The sequence below is a fragment of the Heteronotia binoei genome, chromosome 1 (assembly GCF_032191835.1).
Source record: "Heteronotia binoei isolate CCM8104 ecotype False Entrance Well chromosome 1, APGP_CSIRO_Hbin_v1, whole genome shotgun sequence".
Taxonomy (NCBI): domain Eukaryota; kingdom Metazoa; phylum Chordata; class Lepidosauria; order Squamata; family Gekkonidae; genus Heteronotia; species Heteronotia binoei.
Window position 1 is genome coordinate 126,685,392 of NC_083223.1, and position 27,670 is coordinate 126,713,061.

At 43.8% G+C, this 27,670-nt stretch overlaps 1 protein-coding gene across 1 annotated transcript in view; it reads left to right on the plus strand.

Annotated features, from left to right (window-relative positions):
* Nucleotides 1-27,670, plus strand: part of AIG1 (androgen induced 1) — a 205,307-nt gene that overhangs the window by 77,935 nt on the left and 99,702 nt on the right. The window contains exon 3 of the mRNA XM_060240393.1: nt 11,040-11,141. Coding sequence (XP_060096376.1) covers nt 11,040-11,141 — 102 coding nt within the window. The remainder of the gene's footprint in view (nt 1-11,039; nt 11,142-27,670) is intronic.

The following is a 27,670-nucleotide window of genomic DNA, read 5'->3' on the forward strand; positions in this document are numbered from 1 at the left end:
GGACTCTGTTTAGGATGGTGCTATTTCACTATCAAGGTACATTTTATTACTTCCTAATTTGTTTCACAGTATCTTCCTCAGTTACAGGTTCCAGGATTATGTGTAAAAGTTTTGGGACACAGGTCAGTGAGGTTTTTTAGATGAGCAGCATGACATATTGACAGCTTCTGTTTGTTAAAGCACTTATCATTTTTATTAACAAAGTAACATATTGCAAAGTTAGAAATTATAGCAAGGTTTGCAATCTAATTTCTCTGAAATAAGAAAGGTGGAACCAAGTAAGCATAAAACTGCACCCAGTTGTACTTGAAAAGAAACATTACAGACCTCATCATGGTTTGCATGACAGTCACCACAAGTATGATGCCTAGACTTTCTGAAGTGGAGTGTTAGCTAAAATTAGAATAGCCTTTGTGTACCCTATTCTCACCTGTGTTCGGACTTTTGTTAAACAGCTCTCACCACCTGGAGTACCAGATGGTTGCATCCAATTTTGCTGAACCCGTTCCATTCATTGAATGACTTTGGTTAGGAAACAGATGGAATGTCCTCATTTTTACCTCACTGGCAAAGTCTACAAGCTTTTTTTGCTTCATGAGATATAGCATGTGCTTGCCTGCTCAGTTAGATTCACTCTTCTAATGGTCCAGCTCAGCTCTTAATACCATCCATTAATATAGGCTCTTTGCACACCATCATTGTAACTGTGTTCTCATTGCATGTGTTTCATGTGCAATCCATGCAGGTTTACTTTGGCTTCTTGCAATATTGCACATATTTCTAAGAAGCAAGGAAAGCAATAGGAGATTATTAACAAATTCTCTGTTGTCCAGCCATTTATTCAGTTGAATGTTAACAGCATTTTTTAAAATGAAGGAATATGGTGTCATTGTCATGATGGGATTCTTGCAGAGTATTTCATACTTAAAATGTTTTGCTCTGATCAATCATCTTTATATCTGTTGGTTGCGTGTCGGGCAATATGCAGATATCTAATTGTGCAAACTGTGGCCACACTGACAGAAAGGAGATTTTTCTTCAAATCTGAGGGAATTTCAGAAACTTGGTGGAATGAGGAGAATCAGTGGGACACGGTGATTCCTGGATATAAGTTATATCGGAAGGATAGGGAGGGAAGGGTTGGAGGTGGGGTGGCTCTGTATGTCAGAGAGGATATACGGTCCAGTAAGACTGAGGTCAGAGAATTAGATTCCCTTTTAGAAATGCTTTGGGTTGAAATAGAGGGCCCAAAAGGAAATTTAACTATGGGAGTTTGTTATCGCCCACCAAATCAAAAGAGAGAGGACGATTATAATATGATGGAGGGATTAAAGATAGCGGCTAAACGTAAAAACTGTGTCGTAATAGGTGATTTTAACTACCCGCAGATTGATTGGGTCAATATGTGTTCTGGTCGAGAGAAAGAGATTGAGTTTCTTGATGCTCTCAATGACTGTGCTATGGAGCAGATGGTCTCAGAACCTACCAGGGGTGGGGCGATCCTGGATCTGGTCCTAAGTAATGCCCAAGACTTGGTGAGAGACGTAAAAGTGATTGCGCCGCTTGGGAACAGTGACCATAATGTTATTGATTTCACCATTTGTATAAATAGGGAGTTGCCCAAAAAGACCGCCACAACCACATTTAACTTTAAAAGGGGTAAATTCTCTGAGATGAGGAGGCATGTGAGGAGGAAACTGAAAGGAAAGTAAATACGGTCAAAACCCTTGGGGAAGCTTGGAGACTATTTAAAACTATAATCCTAGAAGCTCAGATAAAATACATACCACAAGTTAGGAAAGGCACAAACAGGTATAAGAAGAGGCCAGCATGGTTAACAAACAAAGTAATGGAAGCTGTAAAAGGTAAGAAGGACTCCTTTAAGCGGTGGAAAACCAGTCCAAGTGAGATTAATAAAAGGGAACACAGGCAGTGGCAAATCAAATGCAAGACTGTGATCAGGCAGGCAAAAAGGGACTATGAGGAGCATATTGCAAAAAACATAAAGACCAACAATAAAAATTTCTTCAAATATATTAGAAGTAGGAAACCAGCCAGGGAAGCAGTGGGGCCCTTGGATGACCATGGGGTAAAAGGATTACTGAAGGAGGATGGGGAAATGGCTGAGAAGCTGAATGCATTTTTTGCCTCCGTCTTCACCGTGGAAGATGAGAAGTGTTTGCCCACCCCAGAACCACTAATATTGGAAGGGGTGTTGAAAGACCTGAGTCAGATTGAGGTGACAAAAGAGGAGGTCCTACAACTGATAGACAAATTAAAAACTAATAAGTCACCGGGTCCGGATGGCATACATCCGAGAGTTCTGAAAGAACTCAAAGTTGAACTTGTGGATCTTCTAACAAAAATCTGTAATCTTTCATTGAAATCTGCCTCCGTTCCTGAGGACTGGAAGGTAGCAAATGTCACCCCCATCTTTAAAAAGGGTTCCAGAGGAGATCCGGGAAATTACAGGCCAGTCAGTCTGACTTCAATACCGGGAAAGTTGGTAGAAACCATTATCAAGGACAGAATGAGTAGGCACATTGATGAACACGGGTTATTGAGGAAGACTCAGCATGGGTTCTGCAAGGGAAGATCTTGCCTCACTAACCTGTTACATTTCTTTGAGGGGGTGAACAAACATGTGGACAAAGGAGACCCGATAGATGTTGTTTACCTTGACTTCCAGAAAGCTTTTGATAAAGTTCCTCATCAAAGGCTCCTTAGAAAGCTTGAGAGTCATGGAATAAAAGGACAGGTCCTCTTGTGGATCAAAAACTGGCTGAGTAATAGGAAGCAGAGAGTGAGTATAAATGGGCAGTCTTCGCAGTGGAGGACGGTAAGCAGTGGGGTGCCGCAGGGCTCGGTACTGGGTCCCATCCTCTTTAACTTGTTCATAAATGATTTAGAGTTGGGAGTGAGCAGTGAAGTGGCCAAATTTGCAGATGACACTAAATTGTTCAGGGTGGTGAGAACCAGAGAGGATTGTGAGGAACTCCAAAGGGATCTGTTGAGGCTGGGTGAGTGGGCGTCAACGTGGCAGATGCGGTTCAATGTGGCCAAGTGCAAAGTAATGCACATTGGGGCCAAGAATCCCAGCTACTAATACAAGTTGATGGGGTGTGAACTGGCAGAGACAGACCAAGAGAGAGATCTTGGGGTCATGGTAGATAATTCACTGAAAATGTCAAGACAGTGTGCGTTTGCAATAAAAAAGGCCAACGCCATGCTGGGAATTATTAGGAAGGGAATTGAAAACAAATCAGCCAGTATCATAATGCCTCTGTATAAATCGATGGTGCGGTCTCATTTGGAGTACTGTGTGCAGTTCTGGTCGCCGCACCTCAAAAAGGATATTATAGCATTGGAGAAAGTTCAGAAAAGGGCAACTAAAATGATTAAAGGGCTGGAACACCTTCCCTATGAAGAAAGGTTGAAACGCTTAGGGCTCTTTAGCTTGGAGAAACGTCGACTGAGGGGTGACATGATAGAAGTTTACAAGATAATGCATGGGATGGAGAAAGTAGAGAAAGAAGTACTTTTCTCCCTTTCTCACAATACAAGAACTCGTGGGCATTCGATGAAATTGCTGAGCAGACAGGTTAAAACGGATAAAAGGAAGTACTTTTTCACCCAAAGGGTGATTAACATGTGGAATTCACTGCCACAGGAGGTGGTGGCGTCCACAAGCATAGCCACCTTCAAGAAGGGGTTAGATAAAAATATGGAGCAGAGGTCCATCAGTGGCTATTAGCCACAGTGTGTGTGTGTGTGTGTGTGTGTGTATATATATATATATATATATTTGGCTGCTGTGTGACACAGAATGTTGGACTGGATGGGCCATTGGCCTGATCTAACATGGCTTCTCTTATGTTCTTATGTCCTAGGTTTGCAGAAAAATCTGAAAATCATTTTAAAAATAATGGAGTGGGTTTAAATCTGCACAAAACTGTTGTCTGTGCATGTGCAGACAACGAACCTTCCTCTTCCTTTGTTTAATGGCCATCCCAAGAGGAGCAGGAAGCTGGCAGCAGAAACATTGTCATTGACTGGGAGGGAGGAGAAGAAGCCTTAGCAGGCCTTGCAGTGGAGGCCAGGACTCACACAGGGTTTGCCAGCATCTGTCAGGGAGAATAAGCATCAGCAGCCAGGATATATTAGGCATGCAATATATTAGGCAAGGTTTGCAATATATTAGGCATGCAATATATTAGGCAAGGTTTGCAATATATTAGGCATGCAATATATTAGGCAAGGGTTGCCACAGCGATCTTTAATAGTAAGGGGCAGGGGGAGGTTTGGCAGGCCCAGTGGTGGAAACTAGGACTTGCATGGAATTCTCTGGCATGGTGGGGGGGACAAACATTAGAGGGCCTGGCAGTCATCCTTGATGGGGTCTGTGTGTGTGTGTGGGGGGGGGAAATCTTTGGCAGCAGCCTTGCTGGACCTGGTGGCAGAGGCAAGCCTGGCAGCTGAGGTGGGGACCTATGCTGGGACTGGTGGTGGAGGTGTCAGGAGCTCAAAGCAGCTGGGTGCCACCAAGGTGCCACCACGGTGGCAAATTAGTGGAACAGATTATTGGGAGGTGGGAAGGGAGAACAGCAAGGAAGGGGGGGTGAATAGAATGCTAAGGGTAGGTGGATAGGAAGGCAGAGCATTTAATGTGGAAAAGTTCAGTAGAGTTCCATAGGCAAAGCAGAGAGGGTGGGGGTATATAGGGAGAACACTGCCAATAAGGTAAGGCAGAGCAGCAGGGGGGTAGTAAGAGGACATGGTACAGAAAGATGGTACAGAAAGATGATGGAGGTGTCAGAAGACCAAGGACTAAGCAGTGACTGGTGGGGGGAGTTTCCCATGGGTCACCACTTGTTATCTATATTTTTCAGTGTTAAAGCTGCTGTAGTGCAGTCCTAAGCTCTGCTCACGACCTGTGTTCGATCCCTGGTGGAAGCTGGGTTTTCAGGTAGCCAGCTCAAGGTTGACTCAGCCTTCCATCCTTCTGAGGTTGGTAAAATGAGTACCCAGCTTGCTGGGGTGAAAGCGTAGATGACTGGGGAAGGCAATGGCAAACCACCCCGTAAAAAGTCTGCCGTGAAAATGTTGTGAAAGCAACGTGACCCCAGAGTGGGAAACGACTGGTGCTTGCACGGGGGACCTTTCCTTTCCTTTTCGGCACTAGTACCTGTCCTAATAGGTGGTCAAATATATTGGAAGTAAAGGAACTAGGGGCTGAATATTCATTAAGAATATTCATTATGTTTTATCATTACAGAAAATCCAAATTTTTCTCACCATGTGTACGTCCAAATGGATCAGGTGTTTGAAATGTTCAGACTTTAGAGGTCTTTTATTCTGCTGCTCTTTATTTGTCTTGGCATCTTGTGAGATTAATGTTACAACACCCATGCAAGATAGGCTGAGCTCAGAGATAGTGAGTGGTCTGTGGTTGTTCTGCTAGGAAAAGCTAAAGTCAGCAGGAAAAGAGGAAGGCCCAACCTGAGATAGGTTGATTCACTGAAGAAAGCCTTCAGTTTGCAAGACCTCAACAAGTCTGTTAACAATAGGACTTTTCTGGCAGTCATTCATTCATAGGGCTGCTGTAACTCAGAAGCAACTTGACAACAGATAATGCACACACACACAGTGGTTTGTCAGTGAGTTTCACAGCTGAGCAGGAATTTGCACTGATAAGTTTCCCAGTCCCACTCCAACACATGGCAATTGCACTTGACTGACACTATTAGCCACTCAGCCAATATTTTTATTTGGGTTCATGATAATACATGAGGAAAGGGAGCTGCAGCCTAGGAATAGCATAAGGGTAGTACATAAGCATCTAGTTTCTTTAAATGAAACTAAGTCTTTGGGGCCAGATGAACTGTATCCAAGGCTAGTAAAAGAACTCACAGATTTAATTTCTGAGCCTCTGGCCATTATTTTTTGAGAATTCTTGCAGAACAGGTGAGGTGCTAGAATATTGGAAGTGAGCAAATGTCCCTATCTTCAAGAAGGGAAAAATCTGCTGACCTGTCAGCTTAATGTCTATAACTGTGAAAGTTTTAGAACAAATCATCAGTCAGTCAGTCCTTGAGCATTTAGAAAATATGGCTGTGATTACTAAGAGCCAGCATGGATTTCTCAAGAATAAGTCATGTCAGACTAACCTTATCTCTTTTTGAGAAAGTTACTACCTTCTAGATCAGAGGAATGCTGTAGACATAGTTTATCTTGATTTCAGTAAGCTTTTGATAAGATTCCACATAAAATTCTTGTTGACAAATTGGTAAAATGTGTTTTGGATCCTATTGCTAGGATCTCTAACTGGTTGACAGATTGCACCCAAAGAGTGCTTGTTAATGGTTCCTCATCCTCTTGGAGAGTAGTGACAAGTGGAGTGCCTCAAGGATCTGTCCTGGGACCTGTTTTGTTCAACATCTTTATAAATGATTAGGATGAAGGAATAGAGGGAATGCTTATTATATCTGCAGATGATGCTAAATTGGGAGGGGTTGCAAATATAGTAGAAGATAGAAACAGGATAAAGGATGATCTTGACAGGCTGGAAAACTGGACTAAAACAAATAAAATTAATTTCAATGAGGATAAATGTCAAGTTCTGTGTCTAGGTAGGAAAAATCCAATGCATAATTATGGGATGGGGAAAACTTGTCTTGGCAGTAGTATGTGCAAAAAGGATCTAGGGGTCTTAGCAGACCATACACTGAATATTAGTCAGCAGTGTGATGTGGTAGCTAAAAAGGCCAATGCAATTTGGGGCTGTATCAACAGAAGTATAGTGTCCAGAATATATGTGAAGTGATGGTATCACTTTACTCTGTTCTGGCTAGGTCTCAGAGTATTGTGTTCAGTTTGGGGCACAACAATTTAAGAAGGATACATGCAAGCTGGAACATGTATATATGAGGGCAAGAAAGATGGTAAGGGGTCTGGTGACGAGTCCATTGAGGAAAGGCTGATGGAAATGGGTATGTTTAGCCTGGAGAGTATATAACTGAGAGATGATATGATCTCCATCTTCAAGTACTTGAAGGGTTGTCATATAGAGGATGGTGCAGAGCTGTTTTCTGTTGCCCCAGAAGGTCGGACCAGAACCAACAAGTTGAAATTAAATCAGAAGAGTTTTCAACTAAACATTAGGAAGAACTTCCTGTTAGTTAGAGTGGTTCCTCAGTGGAGGTGGTGGTCTCTCCTTTTTTAGGAGGTTTTTAAACAGAGGCTAGATGGCCATCTGATAGCAATACTGATTCTGTGAACTTAGGCAGATTATGAGAAGGAGGGCAGGAAGGGTTGCATCAGTGCTTAGTTCTTTCTTACATGCCCAGGGAAATGCTGTTTGCTACTTTAGGGTCAGGTAGCAATTTTTCTCAAGGCTAGTTTGGCCAGGGATCCTGGCCATCTTCTGGGTATGGAGCAGGCGTCTCTGGGTGTGGGAGGGGGGGAGGTGTTTGTGAGTTTCCTGCATTGTGCAGGGGGTTGGACTAGATGACTCTGGAGATCCCTTCCAACCCTATGATTCTATGAAACAAAATGTTTTAATAAAACACAAATAAGACTGGTCTGGGTAACAATGTCAACGCTTCTTTTTTGTGACCACTGAAGAAGGCCCATAAGGCCAAAATGCATTTGGCCTTGTTTACTGTGGCTTTGTTTGAGGAGTATCAAATCTGAGATACCCACTGAGTCTGGTTTACTGTGGTATTGTTTGTATATCATTACCTCTGAGATAACTTGTTTGACTAATAGTGTATATTGGGACTACTTAGTCTGGCAGCTTTCAGTCTAGAGGCTCAATTCAAGTCCTGCGTTTTTAAAATTTTATTTTAATTGCATTGTATAATAAACTGATTTATTTTGCTTAATTCATTTTATATGCTTTTTGCTCAACCTTTGTAATAACTTTTAACTTATCATATTTCAAAAAGTAGAAACTTTCATCTCACTGTTAGTTACTGATGACCTTCAGGGTTTCCTGGATATCCATCTCTTCAGCTGATTTAGCCAGCTCTTGACAGTTACCGGTCAGATCATTCCTCTTCTTGATATTATCCCTGTTCTTGTCAGTTCTTTTCTTGCCCGACAAAATCAGTGGGAAAGCATAATGGAACATATTCCCAATTACTTTCTTGGTAGTAGTTCCTGCTGTGTCTATAATTACGTGCAGAGTATTAGAAGTGTGCTTATGTGGGATCATTGCAACACTCATTAAAACCATTAAACTGTGAAACATGCTCCTTTTCAAAGTGATGAATTCACCTCTGAACATTATGTACACAAACAATGGGTGTGGCTTCTAGCACCAATATTCAATAAAGAAATGCCAGTTTTAATTTAAAAGTGTATACTTTTGCCTGCCTGCCTGCCTGCCTTAACTCTTGCAAAAGCTATCTGGCCATATTTTTGTATTCTGGGACTTCAGTTACCCATTCTTCAGTCCTATCATTCTTCAGGTCCCTCCATTGTTCAGTGTAGAGAATTCTAAAGTAAGTTGTTATATAGCATAAACTTTCTCAGCACTTGCTATTTTTAATCAGTTTTTAGTACAAATATTAAGGTGGCAAGATTTCTTTTCTGGAAAAATATTTTGACTGAGCTCCAACAAGGAATTATTGAAGGACAGAAGCATATTTATTTATTTATTTCAATTTATAGCCCACCCATCCCACAAAGCAGGCTCGTGGGGGGGGGGTCCATAAAGGATTAAACAACTAAAACAGAATTAAAATTACAGTATAAAATAGCTAAAATACAAGCTAGAAACGTGAAAAGTTTGCCTCTACACTACAGTCATGACCAATCAAGTCCAGGGTCCATCAGATCCCAAAATCGCTGGACAGGAGACCTAATAGATGGCAACGTCCACTGCCTCGACTGAAGGCCTGGTGGAAAAGCTGTTTTATAGGAATAGCTCTGTTTTGAAAATCCTTCTCTCTCACACACACACAGACTCCCTCCCTACATTTTTTCCCTTTTACCTAACAATGCAATCTTTGGGGGAGGGGAGTGTTCAGGGAGCTGATTATCTACAACACTGGTTCATCTCTGGAGATATGCCAGTATAGAGCCCCACTGTCGCTGCATCATGTTGTGTGCTGGTATAACTCAGCCATGGCCCCCTGCTGGAGTGCCACCAGGGGAGGAGACAGGCCTAGGGGCATGGCAGGAGTTAGCTGACTTGTTAAACTGCTCCAACACAGGAATGCCCCTTGGACCTAGTGGGAAGTTATGTCAGCCAAACCAGCGATGTAGCCCATAGGCGCCAATGGAGTCTGGAAAAAATCAATCCCCTGCAAACCACAGGAAACTGATAAGTGCCCTGTCCAGTAGATGAACTCTCACCCACCTCCCACATGGTGGCACCTGGTAACTAATATAAACCTGAGTTGTGTGGCAGCATACTAGGTTGGTTGGCTCTATAACCATAGGACTTAGTATCTTGTACCATGATGGCAACTTGCACACAACTCAGGTCATGGGTGCACATGAGGGAGCGTGACTCACCAACAAGGCGGATATGAGGGAAGTGGCTGCAGAGGCCCAGCAGACTTCTGCAGACCTGCCAACTGCCACAGGGTGGCTCTCTCCCACAGGTACACCAACACCATTAGGGAATTAGATATTATATAAGATTTTGTCATTTTACATAATTATCCTATTCCAGAACTTCTACACTTTTATACCAAACCAGCAGTGATGTTTATTAGTATGCATTCTGCTACGTTTTCTCCAGCACATTTTGGGAATTTTACCTGGTGTTAAATACTTTCTATGTATGTACGTAGTTGATACATTGTATGTAGTTGATATATTTCTTCCTTTGCATTTATGAAGGCAATTTTGATAGATAGTATAGACAATAAACAGCTCATATCTCATCTTCTAATTCCTTTTCTAGATCTTGTAACATAGTTCTTGATAAAATGAATTTGGGGACCAAGATTTCCTTCCAAGGATTTTATAAGGTTCATAGATCACTCCTTTTGTTTTTACCTGTCTTTGAGCTACTTTTTTAAAGTTGGAAGTTCATTTACATATAAGGAATAAAGGGAGAATGGAAATAATGGGTTTCAAATAAGTGCAGAATTAGCTGGAAGAAATAACAAATTCAGATCAAATGCCTGAAGGCAAAATTCAGAAATAAAAAGTAACACGTTTTGACTGCTTATTAGTCATTCTGTCTGGGGATTCATAGCCCAAACACCAGGTACAGAGAGAACTTCTAATACATAGTACTGCTAATGACTAGAGTGGCTGGACTGTGAAGTATCTTTCCAGAAAGTGATCTCCCCCCGCCCCTCAGTATTACAAAGAATGGGGAATCTTCCTGCAAGTGAGGCACCCAGCATTATTACACAGACAAATCTATCTTAAATTTTAACAAAAAAGGAGAATCGAAAGACAGGACATCAATCTGGTACCAAGTCAGCATAGTCTTGTTCTGTGGTTGGCTACTTGTTCTCATGATTTTCCTATATGCATAAAAGAGAATCTGCATCACAGTGTGAAGAAAGGTCTGGTAGGCTTTGTCCTCTTTTGATTAATATATGCATTCAGGGATTTTATTTTATTTTTTAAAGAAAAAAAGCCCAGCAGGAACTCATTTGCTTATTAGTCCATACCCCAATGTCACAATTGTTTCACACAGGTCTGTTTTGTAGGAAGAGCCTAGCAGGAACTTATTTGCATATTAGGCCACGCCCCCTGATGCCAAGCCAACCAGAACTTCATTCCTGTGCATTCCTGCTCAAAAAAAGCCCTATATGTGTTCCAATTAAAGAGGAAAATCACTTTCTCTTTCCAGACCATAAATGTTTACCCACTTGCCCTGCTATTTGTGATGTATTGCTTTGAAGGAAATACAGATTTGGAAAGAAATATGGAATTTGGAATCAAAATTATTTTCTTAAGAATCTTCTATGGCGTGCCAGTTATTTATTTTCATACTATTATAATACAAAGTGATTTTTGTTTTAATTCTTTTTTAAAAAATGTATTTTCCTCCTTTCTTTTCACTCCAGTTTGTTGTGACAATGTTTTGGAGCATCTATATATATGATAGAGAACTAGTCTACCCCAAACTACTTGATAATTTTATACCACCTTGGCTGAATCATGGAATGGTGAGTAGCAACTTCCCATGTTTTAAGCTATATTGTGAATATTCAGATTCCACTTTTCATGATTCCCTCTGTGAGGAGAAAGATACCTTTAAATGCAACTCATAATCTTCTGATATATATTTGTTTGTTTGTTATCCATCTACCTATGGACCCCAAGAAAGCTCAGGGTGAATTATTTGGGGCTTCCACTGCATAGCTTGCAGGCTCTAATCTGAGCTCATTAGTGTTTGGTGTCAGCATGAGGCACACCAGTCGTTTTCGCACTCACCTTAATCAGCAGCGACGACCCTCTTCACCGCGCAGGATCTGTGTGGATTTCGCACTAATTGCCGCGGAGCACCCAGAAGAGCCGGAAAGTCCCGGCGCTTTTGCGGCGCAAATGGAAACTGGTTTTTGGCGGTTTCCGTTTGCGCCACAAAAGCGCCGGGACTTTCCGGCTCTTCTGGGTGCTCCGCGGCAATTAGTGCGAAATCCGCGCAGATCCTGCGCGGTGAAGAGGGTCGTCGCTGCTGATTAAGGTGAGTGCAAAAACGACCACCAAGATTGCTCACTGAGCTCCAAACATTTATTCGAATTGTTGTTGTTGTTACTCATGTATTTGTTTTATTTTGGTTGAAGTCCAGCTGGCCAAATATAACACGTCACGTGTGGGAACTTGCAGTATCCCTCTTCCAGCATCAATGACCCATCCCCTGTTAACAACTGGCAGTGGTCCCTAAGGACCCTCCAGGAGCAAGCATTCTGTGAGGCGTAGAAGGCTACCCCTGGAAGGGGAAACTGGAACACACATGAATGCCACATGCACATATCTTTAATTTGTCTGTTATTAGTATGGAACTGGTACCCAATCATGATACATTGCAGAGTAAATTTTCAAAGTGGACCTCCCCCTCACACTGAATGTTTTTAAAGCTTCCTGAACTTATGTAAGCACATTAATAGTTTTTATTCCAAACCTCCAAGCAAGCAGAAGGCCTTATAAAGCCAAGCATTCCTGAGGTCAGATCCCTTTAGAAGCATGGAGCAGTTAGGTGTTTTCAGCACTTCACTGACTTCTAATGCTTTAGTCATCATGCTGCCTTCATTGTGCATTTTCCTTCTTTGTCAGTCATAATATCATATCTGTGAGGGGTGAATTTGTGTGTGTGTGTGTGTGTGTGTCCATGCGTGTGTGCTTGAAAGAAATCCTTCCTTCCTTATACCACTAGCAGTAGTATATTAACACTTTACTGTGAAAAAGGGCACAACCCACATTATGGCACTGTGTGAGCCAGAGTCCCCTGTTCTATGTTTATACAAACATCGTGATCACTGGATAGGCTTCCCAACCCTCCCGCCCTGGCGGGGGACCCAGGATTTCCACCCTCTTCCCCCGCTCCCCCAAAAAATGGAAGCGGGGGGAGGGGGAAATGGCGCTGGGGAGCATGGCGAGCCGCTCGATCCTGGAGCAGGCGAGGCCGCCGCACCGCTGCCGCCCCCTCTCCGCCCACCGCAGCTGCTCCTCCGAGATGGGCCCAGGCTGAACCCATCTCGGAGGAGCAGCCAAGGGCAGCGCAGGCAAAACCAGAGAAGGGGAGGGCGAGGCAGGCCAGGAGCATGGTGAGCCGCGAATCCAGGCCCTTCTAGGACCCGGACTTGCGGATCGCCACGCCCCGCCTCCACCCCCCTCCGCTTCCACCCCAGAGGCGGAGCGGGCGAGGCCGCCGCGCCGCTGCCACCTCTTCTCTGCTCGCCGTGGCTGCTCCTCCTAGATGGGCTCAGCCTGAGCCCATCTCGGAGGAGCAGCCATGGCGAGCGGAGAAGAGGCGGCAGCTGCGGGGCGGCTCGCCGTGCTCCCTGGCGCTGTTTCCCCCCTCCCCCCTAGCTCTACCCCAGTTTCTCCTGGCTCCACCCCCAAAGTCCCCAGATATTTCTGGGGTTGGACTTGGCAACCCTATCACTGGAGTGGTTGCCAAGATGCCTGGACTTGCAGCTCACATACATCTGCCCTTTTGCATAGGCCTCACTGCCAGCTTCATACCAGGCCTATGTGAGTAGCATGGGTCCCAATCACCAAGGCAGTGACTTCCCAGATGGACCCTAACCTGGCAAGAAGGACTCCCAGCCTGCTAACTGCTGGCTTTGCAGAAGAAGAGATCACACCGCAGCCATGAGCTGTCCAGCTATGTGGTTTTTCAGCTCATTCAATGGAAGCCATTACAAGGGCTAACAACATCAGCAATCATATTCCTGTACTATTGGATGCCATGAGAGCGAAAAGTGAGCTCCAGGTACTCACTGTACATCTTACCAGGGGTGTCAAACACCCAGCCTGCCCAAGGCTTTGATCAGGCCCACAGGGCTCTTTTCTCCCCCTCATCCCCCTCCTGTCCTTACCCTTTGAAGCTCCCAGGCTCTTACAGCTCCCAGGCTCTTTGAAGTTTCCATGCTGAGACTCAGTTTCAGCCTGGGAGCTTCAAAGGCTTTTTGAAGCACCCTTTGAAGCTTGCAGGCTGAGTCCCAGGTTCTTCCTGCCTTTCTCTGCTGGCTGCTGCAAGGAAAACGTGGGGTGGATTTTAAGATCCATTCCACGTTTTCCTTGCAGCTTTGTCTGTACTGTGCAATGGTTTCAAATGGAGTGGAGATGGTTACATTTTCAGCTTTCCTATAGCTAGTTGAAACTCATGCTTCTTGGAGTTGTGTCCTTGCAAACAAGGGTTGATGATTTCAGCCAGTTTATCTCTCCTGAATGGACCTAACCTAGTGAGTACTCTAATGTGGGAACCCTTAGCCAAATGGTGATATTATACTGGAAAGGCTTTGACAACCTGAGTAGCCTGGTGCGGAGAAGTTTACAATGCCATTTCATTGTTTCCACAGAGTCAGAGCCTTGTGCTTTTTCTTGGTGTTTTATTGCCCCCCCAGTCGGAAAGAAGAGACAGACACAAAGTGTTGGGTTTAAAACCGGGCCACTTTATTGAATAATTAATTAACCTGTAAACTGGCAGGGATGAGACCTAACCAGGACAAGCCCTGGGGTCACCCCCGGACCCCGCCTTGTCCAAAGGGCGAGCCACCCTGCCCCCAGCACAAACCCGCCGTATTCGGGTTGTAACTGAGCGGCCAGGCCCCAGCCATTCTCCACCTGGGCTAGCATCAATCCCCCATGGAAAGATCCGCCCAGGTGAGGCTCTCCGTGATCTGCATTCCCCGCACTGAGCCGTGTAGCCCATCTGCGGTTCCTACAGACCACCCGCACCAATGGTGCAAGGCCATAGGTGCTCCCCTGAAAACACTGTGGCCAAAACATCCTCCAGCCTGCAACCAAATAAAAAACTCCCTCAAATGAACACCTATCACTATAAGGCAGTACAAGGTAGGCGAAAAACAACTTCACATGGGCCAATTGTGTGACGATGAAAAAATTCCTACCTGGCCCCTAAAAAGGCGACCGGTTGAAACCTGTACTGCCAAGGGAGGGCGGGCGGGCAGAGAGCCAAAGGAGACCGCTGGAGCTCTGGGCGGGGCCGGGGCTTATATAGCCCCGACGTCGCGCCCAGAAAAAGAGGGGGCAAAGACGGCCCCCAGCCTGAACACCGGTAATGCCGGCTTGGCTGGGAAGGGCCGGACCTTTTAAAAATTGCATTGCCAAATTCCACTAGTCCCTCACCTTTCCAGCTTAAACCATTGGAAGAGTTTTAAGCATGTTTGTATTTTAAGTTTTAAAAAATATTTTTAATTGTGTTTGTCTGTGTCTATTTAATTGTGTTTGTCTGTGTCTATTAAATTAGATAGATAGATAGATAGATAGATAGATAGATAGATAGATAGATAGATAGATAGATAGATAGATAGATAGATAGATAGATAGATAGATAGATAGATAAATAAATAAATATCTCCACTACCTGACATATTTTATGACACTCATGGCCCGGCCCCACAAAGTCCCATTTGTGTCAGATCTGGCCCTCCTAAAAAATGAGTTGACACCCCTGTTTTAGACATTTCCATAAAGCAATCAAACTTATCTCAAGGTGTATCCTGCCAGACATCCCAAGCCTATTGTGAAGGGAAAATCTCACAAAAGATTGTGCCAGCCAAGATGAGTGGAAGACAAAGACCAAGCCCAACCTGGAGACCAACACCATTGTGTAAATTGGGTGTTACCATAGATAACAATTCGGCTCTATATTGTCACTGTAGATAACTTTGTTTAGAGTAGATAATCCCTTCATCACCTGTTACTTTCCAAACGTGACCATGGAGCCTCCCCCTTTTCTGAGGTCACTGACCACATGCCCCAGCATCATAGTCCACCTGACCCTGGTGTCACAGGTCATCTGATCTGACCCCTTGAGGGCACAAGGTAGTCCTTAAAAGGTCTAACCCATTGCACCTCAGATGTGCATCTGACACCACACCTACCCTGCTGTGTAGATTCACCCCCAAAACCTGATCAGTTTAGGGCCCCCAAGAGTAAGATACGTGGGCCATGTCTTGCTCCCCTTTTCCTTTTTCATCGCTAGTGGAGTTTTCCAAGGAAGACTACAAGAGGTATAGTATTGCCTTGTCCATGTTTTTCCCTTGTATGTTATCTCCTGTCTATTTCCTTACTATTTTTCTTAGGACTGTATGTTTTATTGAATGAATTTATTTCCTTGTATGCTTGACTGATTCTTCTAATAAAATCCAATATATATTTTACCAACATTCTCGTTATTTAGAGGGAAATTCTGGAGATCATCTCCTGTATACATAGATTCTGTATCCCACTGAGCCATCTTTGCCCACCGCTTAAATTCCCCAACCTCTCTTCGAGGGCAATTTGGCTTACAACTTGGCACAGCATACTTCCAGAGCTAGTGTGGAGAGTTTTGACATGGAGAGGTAGATGGGTTTGAGTCCTAAAGGCTGTTTGTACAAGCAGAATGTTCTGAATAAATACACTTTTGTTCATGGAAGCCAAGTTTGGCGGTATCTGTTGGTGGTTTTCTGCTGTGGTTCAAGTCCACTACACACAGCCGCACACAGTTCCCAAGAGCTCTCTGATCCTCACAGCTTGCTTCAGAGGAGAGGTAAGTCTGCAGTGGGATACAGAAAGTGAAACACACACACACACACACACACACCCTCAATTTTGCTGGCAGAATTCTCTTCAGAGTTCACTAACTCTGAATTCACGGAGTTCGCTCTTCATTGAATTCACTAACAGCATGATTTACTTGCATTCAAATTACTACATGTGTATTTTACTATAACAGCCAGGGAGAGTTTTGAGCACAATAGGTACTACCTTTTATAAGTCCAAGTTATTACACACATTTCCTTATTCCAGAGTCAACTCATTCAAGACCTTTATTACAGAGAAAGTAGCATGAGGATGGCATTATCATCAGTGACAGATCTAACAATAGTAATAATATTTAATATGTTTAGCATTTGTGTAGCATTTTCTGAGTGTTCCAAGTTTTCCACAGATGTTATCTCATTACAAACATTTGTAAAAAAAGGTCAGTATTATTATTCTCCGGGTTGCAGAGAGAGACTTTTATAAGACCACTTAGTGCTTTTCTCACAATGGCAAACCTGAAACTTCCCAGTTCGTAGCCCGGTCCCATTCCCATTATGTTGGAAGATGTCTGCTGATTAAATATCATTTATGTCATGGATGCCACTGGGGATCTGATTCTTTCTGCTTCTCATGCAACCTGTGGACCTAATGTCATGAACCCAGCAATTGCACTCCACTGTTAATGCACACATGGCAAAACTGTCAACAGACTGCCCACTCAACTATACTCTGAAAAACTCTAGCTTGCAATTTAATTAATGTTTTTAAACATTATGCATAACCCAATCTTTCCATCTCCAGGGTTATTGCTATCAATGTTTAATCACAGATCAGAACCCAAAAAATACAAGGCAAAAGTCAAGTGGGGCTAATACTTGTTTACTTGAAAGATGTGAATGTCTTTAGAAATGACCTTACTTTCATGTACATCCAGAGTCCTGCACTGTGGGCCAATACAAAGCACATGATAACACAAGAAAAGCCAGTGCAATAATATAATATTTCACATAGAGAGTCTACATAGTCAATTTGTTTCACATGGTAAGCATCCCATGTATTTAATTTATAGTTTGTTTCATGGCAGTACATACATATGAACATATGAAGCTGCCTTATACTGAATCAGACCCTTGGTCCATCAAAGTCAGCATTGTCTTCTCAGACTGGCAGCAGCTCTCCAGGGTCTCAAGCTGAAGTTTTTCACACCTATTTGCCTGGACTATATATTGAAGACTCTTCTTACTGAAGTGGTCAAAAAAGGAAGAGTTGGCTATGTTCATAAAAAATAAAATCTATGGAAGCACTGAGCTGCTTTTGTGAAACTGAAAACTTGATAATTATAGGAATTATGTGCCAGCATGTTATAACTTGATACTTCCTTTGTAATTTATATGATTGTTCCTCTTGTGGCTTTGTTCTTGTGCATATGTTTTTTTTAATAGAACAGTCTTTAAAAGAGATCTGAAATCTTGGATTGGCATTGAACCCATTACAGAATAGGGTGGTATATAAATGCAATAAACAACAGCAACAACAACAATAATGGCAACTACAACAAATATGAATACAGGCACATAGGCAGAGGGTGGATGGGCATTCTCTTGCATAATCCCCCCCCCCCAAGATTTTTGGCTGCCTGCCCTTAAGACTCAGTCTGCAGACATTAGGATGTGCCCAGCTAACACATGCAGTTAGCATCTATTGCAATGGTATTTTAATAATTAGAAAATTTTGCACATCTAATACATCAGCACAAATTTTGATGTAATGCCAAAGAAACTGCTAAGCAACCAGTCCATCTTCATTGGAAAATGATCTGGGTTGAATAGGGAACAGCAGAGCAAATCTACATGAATGATGAATACTCCTAAAATAAAATCAAGTCCCCAGTGGAGCCAGAGGTAGCCATGTTAGGCTGCAATCCTAAAACCACATTCCTGAGAGGAAGGCTAATTGAATAAAATTAGCAGACCTACAAGTAGACCTGTTTAGGATTTCTCTCTCAGTCTACTGCAAGCCTAAATGACCAAGTTTCTTGCACTTCTTAGAGTTACAGACTTATGGCAGGAAAAGCTTTCATGGTCAGAGCTTTCTTTGATTGCAGATGGGAGGTGGGAGCAATTGGGGGTGCGGCCTGGCCTGCAGGTGTCACACCTGCGCACTTATATAACTTCTGTAAACCAGAAGTGACACAGGGGGCCACTTCAGCATTTTGCAAAAGCTTGATAGAGATTTTGTGGACAAAATCTACAGTGAACGTTTGGCAGTGGCAAAGGTGCATGAGTGTACCTGTGACGGAAAGCTAGGGGTTAACCAGAAACTTAAGACGCACAGGGCCTGCGTCAGGTGACCTGAGGGTGGGGGCAAAGGGCTCGGAGCTCTCAGGGAGGGAAAGTGGTTGAGTGACAGAAGCTGCTGAGGCAGTCATTCAGCCAGTTGGTGTCTGACAGAGTTGGTGCCTGTCAGAAGTCTGTCAGAGTTGGAGCCTGACAGAGACTGAGTGGGTCAGTTCGTGCCTGACCAAGGCTGAGAGGGCAGCTGATTCTGTGAAGGAGCTTGAGACAGTGGCAGGAAAGTCTTCCAGAGACTACAAGCTCGACAAAACCAGCCAAGAGGGCTGTGTGTGTGAGGAACCAGTGTGAGTCAGTCAAGACCGGATGGTCACAGACACCTGTATACACCTCTGGAGATCTAGTGAGGTGGTTGAGGGAGCGGATGTGGGTCTGAGACACCAGAAGAGCTAGGAACAGAGGCTCTAGTCGAGGGGTGAGACTTGGCACATCATTCCCAAGAGGCCAGACCTTTGCTAGAGGTGGAGAGTGTGTATTATAGGAACTGTGAACTGAAACTGAGAGACTCAAGAAGGAAGAAGTTATTGTAAAGCCTGAAACAACTGAGCAACGTGTTAGCCTGTGTAAATATCTCCCTTATCCCCAAGTTAAAGACTTTGTGTTATAATAAATCTGTGGTTTGAGTTAAAGTTCTCGAGAGCCTATATTTTTGGGAAAAACAAACAAAGCTGCTGTGGTCCCCTATGAAGTGAATTATATTTTCATCAGATAATAAAGTAAAATACCCCGAATAGACTAAGAAAAAGAGATCCAGTGAAGCCGTGAGGCGGGCGCTGCTATAGTACCATAATTTCTCTGGTTCCTCCCAGCAATTACTACTCCTCTGGTTCCTCCCAGCAATTCCTGAGGCTCCAGTGGTCATCAAAAGCCCATCTATTATTTTAGTGTGGTCAGTTCTTAGTTCTTATCAATAGTTCATTGGCCTGCAATTATGACATCCCTGTAATTATGATATCCCCATTATGGTGCCCACACAGGACAAAGTTCCTGCTTGAGTCCTGTGGTAAAATCCAAAGTCTTGAATAATAGCGGGGAGCAGGGAATTTGGGTCAATTCATACAACTGAATCACTAGCAAAACACTAAGCTCACCCCAGATAAGCACAGGACGGCTATAATCCCTTGGTTTGGTTATACACACATAATTGTGTATCTTTCTAGGTACTGCATCTTCTTCCTGTGGATGTGGAAGAAGCAAACACTCTTAATTCTTTGCAGTGTCACTTCTCCAGTGTGTCTTCTCCAAAGCAGACAGCTGATCCTGTTTCCATGACAACCATTTTGTGATTGATCCCTCTTGTAGATGCACTGTTATGGGTCACAGTCCACAGGTCATCTGTGTTGTGGTGTGCCCAGTACCCTTTATTGAAAGTTTTTGTTGTCATACTATGCAGACATTTTTCAAAATGCAGATAAAATAATTACATGGGATTGCATCCACACTAGCCCTTGTTGGGGACTCAAACTAGGCAAGATGAGCATGGAGTAGGGATGCCAGACTGCAGTCTGGCAACCCTTAGGAGCAAGCAGGTGGTAGGGTTTGGCACACTGGCATCACTGGTATCACACCACTTCTGGCAAAAACTAGAAGTGATGTTGCAGGCCACTCCAGAATTTACCAAAACTCTGTGGTGATGCCCCAATTTCCTACCCCAGTTTCTTCCTGCCAGTGCTTCAGACACCAGTGGGCAAAGCACCAGAGTACCAGGAGATCTCTTGCTATAGCAGGTTGCTGCTATCCCAGCAATTCTAGCATGGAGGGCTTATTTGCAGGTAAAAAAAAACAGCCCAGAAAGGGCAGGAGCTCCTCTACACTGTGGCCCTGACTAGAATCAGGCCCTTGCAATGCAGTTTAAAAGAAAACTTTCTGAAATGGTGGTCATCCACAGGACAAACTTGGAGGTGCCTGTCTAGTCTAGTTTGGCCCTAAATATACAAGGTAGGAGCAAAACCTCACAGATTTCCCCCTTGAACTATAGCTTCCTGCACTGCAACCTATTCTGTTCCTGAGAGACCCTGCCGGGACTCTCAGAGTGGTGTTTCGGTGGTACGCATGATGTAATGCTAGAAACAGTTTCCTGGGAGTAAACCTTGTTCAGTAGGTTTCTGAGTAGACCTACTTAGGATTGCACTATTAGGAAGCTGCACAATGAAGGAAGACCAGAAAGATCCATTCTGAGACCTCTGCTCAGAGTTCTTATTTACAAACCCACAAGGAATATAGGTATCCCAAGGAAAGTAATTTTACTGAATGATGGCTTGGATCCTATCACTCTGCTCACCTAAATTTTAGTTAATTGCATTTAGATATGTTCAGTGTTGAGTTCAACTCCATTGTATTAGCCTGAATTATGTACAGTACATTGTACAATTATGTACAGTACACTGTACACTCACAGTAATGTAGTACACTGAGAAAACAGCATGGGTTGTAGTAAAGGAAATCCATTATGTCCTCCACAGTATTCACAACCAAATACATAGTTCAAATGAATGCAGGCATTATATACTTTACCTAAACATTATAAAATGACTAGGAATAAGGTTCATTGTGGGAAAAATATATAGTGAGCTCTAGAAAGGGACTCTGGGTGAATTCTCCCCCCCCCCTTGCTGTCTCCCCCCCACACCCTTGGTGCCTTCCCCGCCCCCAGCTTCCCACCCCCAGCCACCTCTTCCTCTCAACTATCCCTGCACCCTTGGCACTCCACTACTCCCCCCACCCATGAAATGAATTCATCCTGCACCCTTGCTATCTTCCCACCCACCCTGCAGCTGAAACAGATGCTGGCTTCCCCATGTGTGTCTGTGTATCCCCACATCTGTGGTGGCCCAAAGCCCTGAAAGAGGCCCAGAATGGAGATAAGGAAGAATAATTATGGGGGCACAGGGGTCATGATGATGGTCACACAGATGCTGAAGCTCAGCATTCCTTTTGTTTGCAATGCATTGTTTCTGCCTTTTTTCTGTTATATTCAGCCTTGTGGCATTTAGCATCAGTATGAGCTTGTGGCATGATTTGGTTGTTTTGGTCTGGCATGGTTGTGTTATGGTATACCATAGAGCAGGAATGTCAAACATGTGACCTGAGGGCCAAATCAGGCCCCTGGAAGGCTCCTATCAGGCCCATGAGCAACTCGCTGTTATCTGCTTTCTTCTCTCTATCTTGCATCACAGCTTGCCTTGCCAGGCTTGCTCAATCACACAGGAGCTAGAGAGCAAAGCCTCCATTTTCTCCACTGGCTGAGCAGCAGATGAAGCAACTTATGTACAAATGCTCACAATGCTCAGCCATTTCATGTTTGCCCCTGGGTCTTTGGCTCAAAGCATTGACGATGAGATTTCTGTAATAAACAGCAATAAATCAAAGTAGGTTTGCAACTTACAGATACACACCTGAACAGCATACTCAAGATTGCTACAGCATAGACATTGTCTCCAGATTTTGATGCAATAATTCAGAGCAAGAGGTGTCAGTTATCAGAAACTGTTAAACAAAATATTGCAAGAGTGCTAATCTTGATGAGAGAGAGCCAGTTTGGTGTAGTGGTTAAGTCCGTGGATTCTTATCTGGGAGGACCGGGTTTGATTCTCCACTCCTCCACTTACAGCTGCTGGAATGGTCTTGGGTTAGCCATAGCTCTCACAGGAGTTGTTCTTGAAAGGGCAGCTGCTCTGAGAGCCCTCTCAGCCCTACACATCTCACAGGGTGTTGTGGGGGGAGAAGATATAGGAGATGTAAGCCGCTCTGAGTCTCTGATTCAGAGAGAAGGGTGGGGTGTAAATCTGCAGTCTTCTTCTAATCTTTTAAAACATGTTTGATTTTACTTTTTGTTAAATCTTTAATTGTGTTTGTGTCCTTTATAAAATTTATCTCTCTGCTGCCTGCCATTACATTCTGTGACACACATGGTCTGACCCAACAAGGTCTCATTTATGTCACATCCAGCCTTGTAACAAATTAGTTTGACACCCCTGCCATAGATTATGTACCTCAAGGCAACCGTTTTCTGTAGGGGAACTGATCAGCTTTCCATATCTCCCCCCCCCCTGCAGCCTTGACCTAGGAAAAGTACAGTCTTTCTCAGCAGTGTGGACCAAAGCAAGAGCAAAGCATCCCCAGCAGGGTATAATGACACAGAGTCCACTCTGCAAAGCAGCCATTTTCCCCAGGGGAAGTCATCTCTGCCATCTGGAGAACAGTTGTAATTCTGAGTATTCTCCACCCCTCATCTGAAGATTGCCAAGAATGGTTCCCCAAGAGGAAATAGCTGGTTTGGAAGGTGGAGTCTATGGCAATGTACTTGCCTGAGGTCCCACCTCTCCACAAACCCCACCCTCTCCAGGCTCCACTCCTCATATCTCCAGGAGTTTCCCAACCTGGAGTTGGCAATCCTGTCTCCTTCTCAGCCAACCATCAGCCTACTTTTATTTGCCCTTCTGAGTTCAGCTTTCCCTCTCCTCTCCCCCTTTTGGTCTGCACAATAACACTGTGAGGTAGATTAGGATGAAAGTCTGAGAATTATCCGAAATTTCGCAGTCAGCTTCTACAGCAAGAACCTGGGTCTGGCAGACCCTGCTCTGAAGCGCTAACTCCTATGCCACAATGGTTGTCATAGGGGGGATGTTGTCAAGCAGTAGCAAGCAGCCAGGCCTAGGGTGGCCAATCTCCAGGTGGAGCCTGAAGATCTCCTGAGATCACAACTGAACTCCAGACAACAGAACTCTCTTCCCCTGGAGAAAATAATTGCTTTGGAGGTGGACTCTATGGCTTTATATTCAGCCGGATTCTCTCACTTTACTGACAGAACCAAGCTTGGTTGCCTAGCAACAGCCTCTGCCTAGCAGCTTCCCAATTGGCCCAATCCTAATCTTTCTTGGGGTGCTGAGGGGAGGAGGGAGGGAGGGAGTGACAAGAAAGAGGTGGCAGCCATGGCCTCTGAAGAAATGCTCCTGGTGGGGCCAGGCCTTGCCATCTAGTCGCATTTGCACCTTCATTCCCTGTCTCTTTGCCATCTCTCCACCACCACTGCGTACTTTGTCTTCTGAATGCCACAGAGAGTGACAGCGAGTCGGAGAGATGAGTGGATTTGGCCAATGGAACACAACAGCACTTGAGTGGCAGATGACAGGCCAATGACTGATGAAGTGCATACCACAGCCAATGGGAGAGCCAGAAAGCACCAATATGCCTGGGGTTTTGTATATGTAAGATGATTCCCAAATCAATTTTTCAGCATGTAAAAGTTACTCTAGTCTTTTTGGCATCTTCGGAACTTTGACAGTTACATGTAAAACAATACATATCCTAAAATCAGATAAGAAACCTTCTGAAGCCAAACAATTAGAAAATATGTCATATCTTTCTATGATTTTAAAAGCAGCAATATTAAATAATGTTTTACAATTATGTAGAAAACATTCATTGTTTATTTCATTTCACCATAAATTAAGGCTTATTTCAAATGCTTTTTCATAGCCACTCTACCAAAGTTTAAAGCATCTGGATGGAGATAGAGGAAGCTCACAGAAGCCTTTTGGACCCATTCATAAAGTCTGACTGCTTATCAAGCCATAAGTCTCATTAAGCAACATTTCCCATTCATTTTGGTGGCACTAGCCAATGACCTTGGAGAAGTAGTAGTTGTGTAGCAACGATGATTACAGGGTTGTAGTTTTTCTACTAGTCAGAGATTTCACACAGCTAAAAGGTATTATGGAAATTGGTAGCTTTTGAAAACAGCCACAATCTTTTCCAAGGGGGAAAAAGCTTTTTAATGGTTTTATTTTTGTACTTGCAGCAAGCAGCATTGTGTTATCTTCAGAGCCTTTCATTGGTGCGCAAATAAATTTGTGAAGGTATTTTTACAAAGTAGTGTTCTTCTTTGCACTCACTAAAACTTGCTTAGCAAGCTAGACCTTGCATGTTTAATATTCACACAAGTGGCAAATATGACTTAATCAGACCACAAATATTTTTCAGAAGACCATAGTATCTCATCTATTTGGTTGATTTGCTGCTATAGCAACCACATTCCACCACTTTCTGAGTTTGGGTGATGGAAGGATTGTTACTCCTGCCTTCCCTGGCCAACTGATGATCTATTTGGTTTAAGCTTGGAAGGCAGCATTTCCTGGCCACAATGCTGATCTGCTAGTATGCACAGCTTGAGAATGAACATGGTCTTTCTTTGGAACTCAGTTAGAATGAAGTGATGGCTCTTGCTTATCTCCCTCCAGGTGCCCTAGCTTAATACATGTTTCCATGAGAAGCTTGTTAAGTTGCCACTTGATAAATGGTGGCCTGTTTGTCTGGACTAGACCAGAAGATACACAGAATAAATAGCCCTTACTGATTACTCTTATAGGGTAGCTGGCTGCTTTTCACAAGCATTTGTTCACTTCCAGTTTCTCCAGAGTTTTGGTTTCACAACTTCTTTTTCCATTAAAGGATGCTGTTCATCAGTATGATGCATACCTTCTTCCCCTTTCTTTGATCTACTTGCCCATGGGCTGAGGGTTACAATGAATTCCACCAGGTAAAAATATTTCATTTTACATCTTGGGAGCCTTGTGCCAGGAGAGCCAGTTTGGTGGAATGGTTAAGTGCATCTGGGAGAACCGGGTTTGATTCCCCACTCCTCCGTTTGCACCTGCTGGAATGGCCTTGGGTTAGTCATAGCTCTGGCAGAGGTTATTCTTGAAAGTGCAGCTGCTGTAAGAGCCCTCTCAACCCCACGCACCACACAGTGTGTCTGTGGTGGAGGGAGAAGATATAGGAGATAGTAAGCCGCTCTGAGTCTCTGATTCAGGAAGAAGGGTGAGTTATAAATCTGCAATACTTCTTCTTCTAATATTGAAAAACTCCTGCCTTTGTAGGTTGCTGAGAGATAAGAACATAAGAGAAGCCATGTTGGATCAGGCCAATGGCCCATCCAGTCCAACACTCTGTGTCACACAGTGGCCAAAAATTTTATTTATATATATATGTATGTATATATATACATATATATATATATATATATATACATACACACACACATACACACACACACACACACTATGGCTAATAGCCACTGATGGACCTCTGCTCCATATTTTTATCTAATCCCCTCTTGAAGGTGGCCATGCTTGTGGCCGCCACCACCTCCTGTGGCAGTGAATTCCACATGTTAATCACCCTTTGGGTGAAGAAGTACTTCCTTTTATCCATTTTAATCTGTCTGCTCAGCAATTTCATCGAATGTAATATCACAATAGAAGAGCAAAAGAGCTGTTGACAGGACTGTATTTATTTGGCATTTAAAAGTCAAAATACCACTCCAAAAATGCTAATTTCTACCATGAGCATACATTGCAATTTTAGGTGAATCCTAGATTCATCCCATAACAGCCAGGAGTGACATTGTAGCATCAACCGAGGCCATTTGAACCATACCAATTACCCCACATTGCGCTTTTAAGTGTTGACTGGTGAAGCAGAGTACAGCAGGGGTCTCCTGCTGGCAGTGAGCAAATGGCAAGCCTCTCCAGTGGACTGTTGGTGTTCTCTCTCAGCAATTAAATGCTGTTATATCAGTACACCATTTTAACAATACACGTAATAGGTTCTTTGATTTCCCAGTTTATATTTTTTCAGTATTTTATTTTTTTTAAAGATGGGTAGTTATGTTAGTTTCTCTGTAGCAGTAGAAAAGAAGAGTTCAGTAGCAGTAGAAAGGAGCAATGGTCTAGACTCTAGTTGCACTTTAAAGACTAACAAAATGTGTGGTAGGGTATGAGCTTTTCTAAGTCACTGCTAACTTTTATAATTCACTGCTAACTTCAGACTCACAAAAGTTCACACCCTGCCACAAATTTTGTTAGTCTATAAGTTGCTACTGGACTCTTATTTTCTGAGTAATTCTCTAACCTCTTTCATTATGTCTTTCACCTAGTATCTCCGCATTGAAAGGGCCTAACTTGGTTCTTCAAGAAAATGAAAGCTTGGGATTCAGATAACATATTATGTGTAACATTATAATGTATCTAGTAGTTTTTGTTAAAAGCCCCTTGGGGCAGGGGGGAGAAAATGGGCAGCATGAGAATAGAGGCTGGGAACATGGTTGCCATGGGAGTGGGAAAATACAAACTTTCTGAGCCATATGGCAGCCATCTAGGCTTTACTGTGATCTTTCCCAAAATTTTGCAGAAAATGCAGCTCCCCACCGGAGGCAGGCTCAGCAGCCTTGCCTCTGGGGGCCGTTTTGCCCCCTCAAAAGGGGGGCAAGACTTTATGGGAGATGGGAGCTCCTCATTCGGTGCCTCGTGCTTGAGAACAACAGAGCTGGTTTTTTACCTGCTCATTCCCAGCGCGAGGCTTGGGAGTGCTGCTCTGCCGCACGAGCTGTGGCAGTCTTCGGCCTCGTCTGGCTGGAGGAGCGTGGCAAGGCGGCGTTTGACGTGGTGGGTAGGTGTGGCACCCCCGCCCTCCAGAGCCACGTCCTATTCAAGTGGAGGGCCAGAACCACCATGAGGTGCAAGAAATCCTGGACTCCAGGGTACAAAGAGGGATCCTGTACTATCTGGTTTGCTGGAAGTACTTTCCCTCCAGCTGTGATGAGTGGGTAAAATCGGAGGACCTACGAGCCCCTCAACTGTTGAAAAAGTTTTACCTACTGCACCCAGACAAACCCCGAGCAAAAGCTTAGGGGGGGGGCAGTATGTCAAACCTGTAACTTACTGAAACTGAATTGTAGATTAGAAATGCTTGGCATGACTAACGCCATGATGTGCCTTAATATGAACCCTGCTTTACTAACCCTGAGAACTGTAGCAAGTGCCCTTTCCCCAAGCATATGGTAACCGCAAAGAGTGAAATCTCACGCCTAGCCAAAAAGCCATCTGCGGCTTTGAAGTCCACATCTTCAAGGACTCTTCCTCTGAGAAAGAGATAAAGTCCTGGGAAGACCCAGCTGTCTCTGGGGGTGTGAAAAGGGCTGTATTGTTTCCTGCTTTTAGAAATGTAGAAAAGGCTGGCCCCAACCTTGGGCCGGTATCAAACTCAATCTGCCTCTCTGCTGACTGTTTGTTCTCAATAAATGGATTAATTGTTACAACACTATGATCCGTCCTTACTTGAAGTTC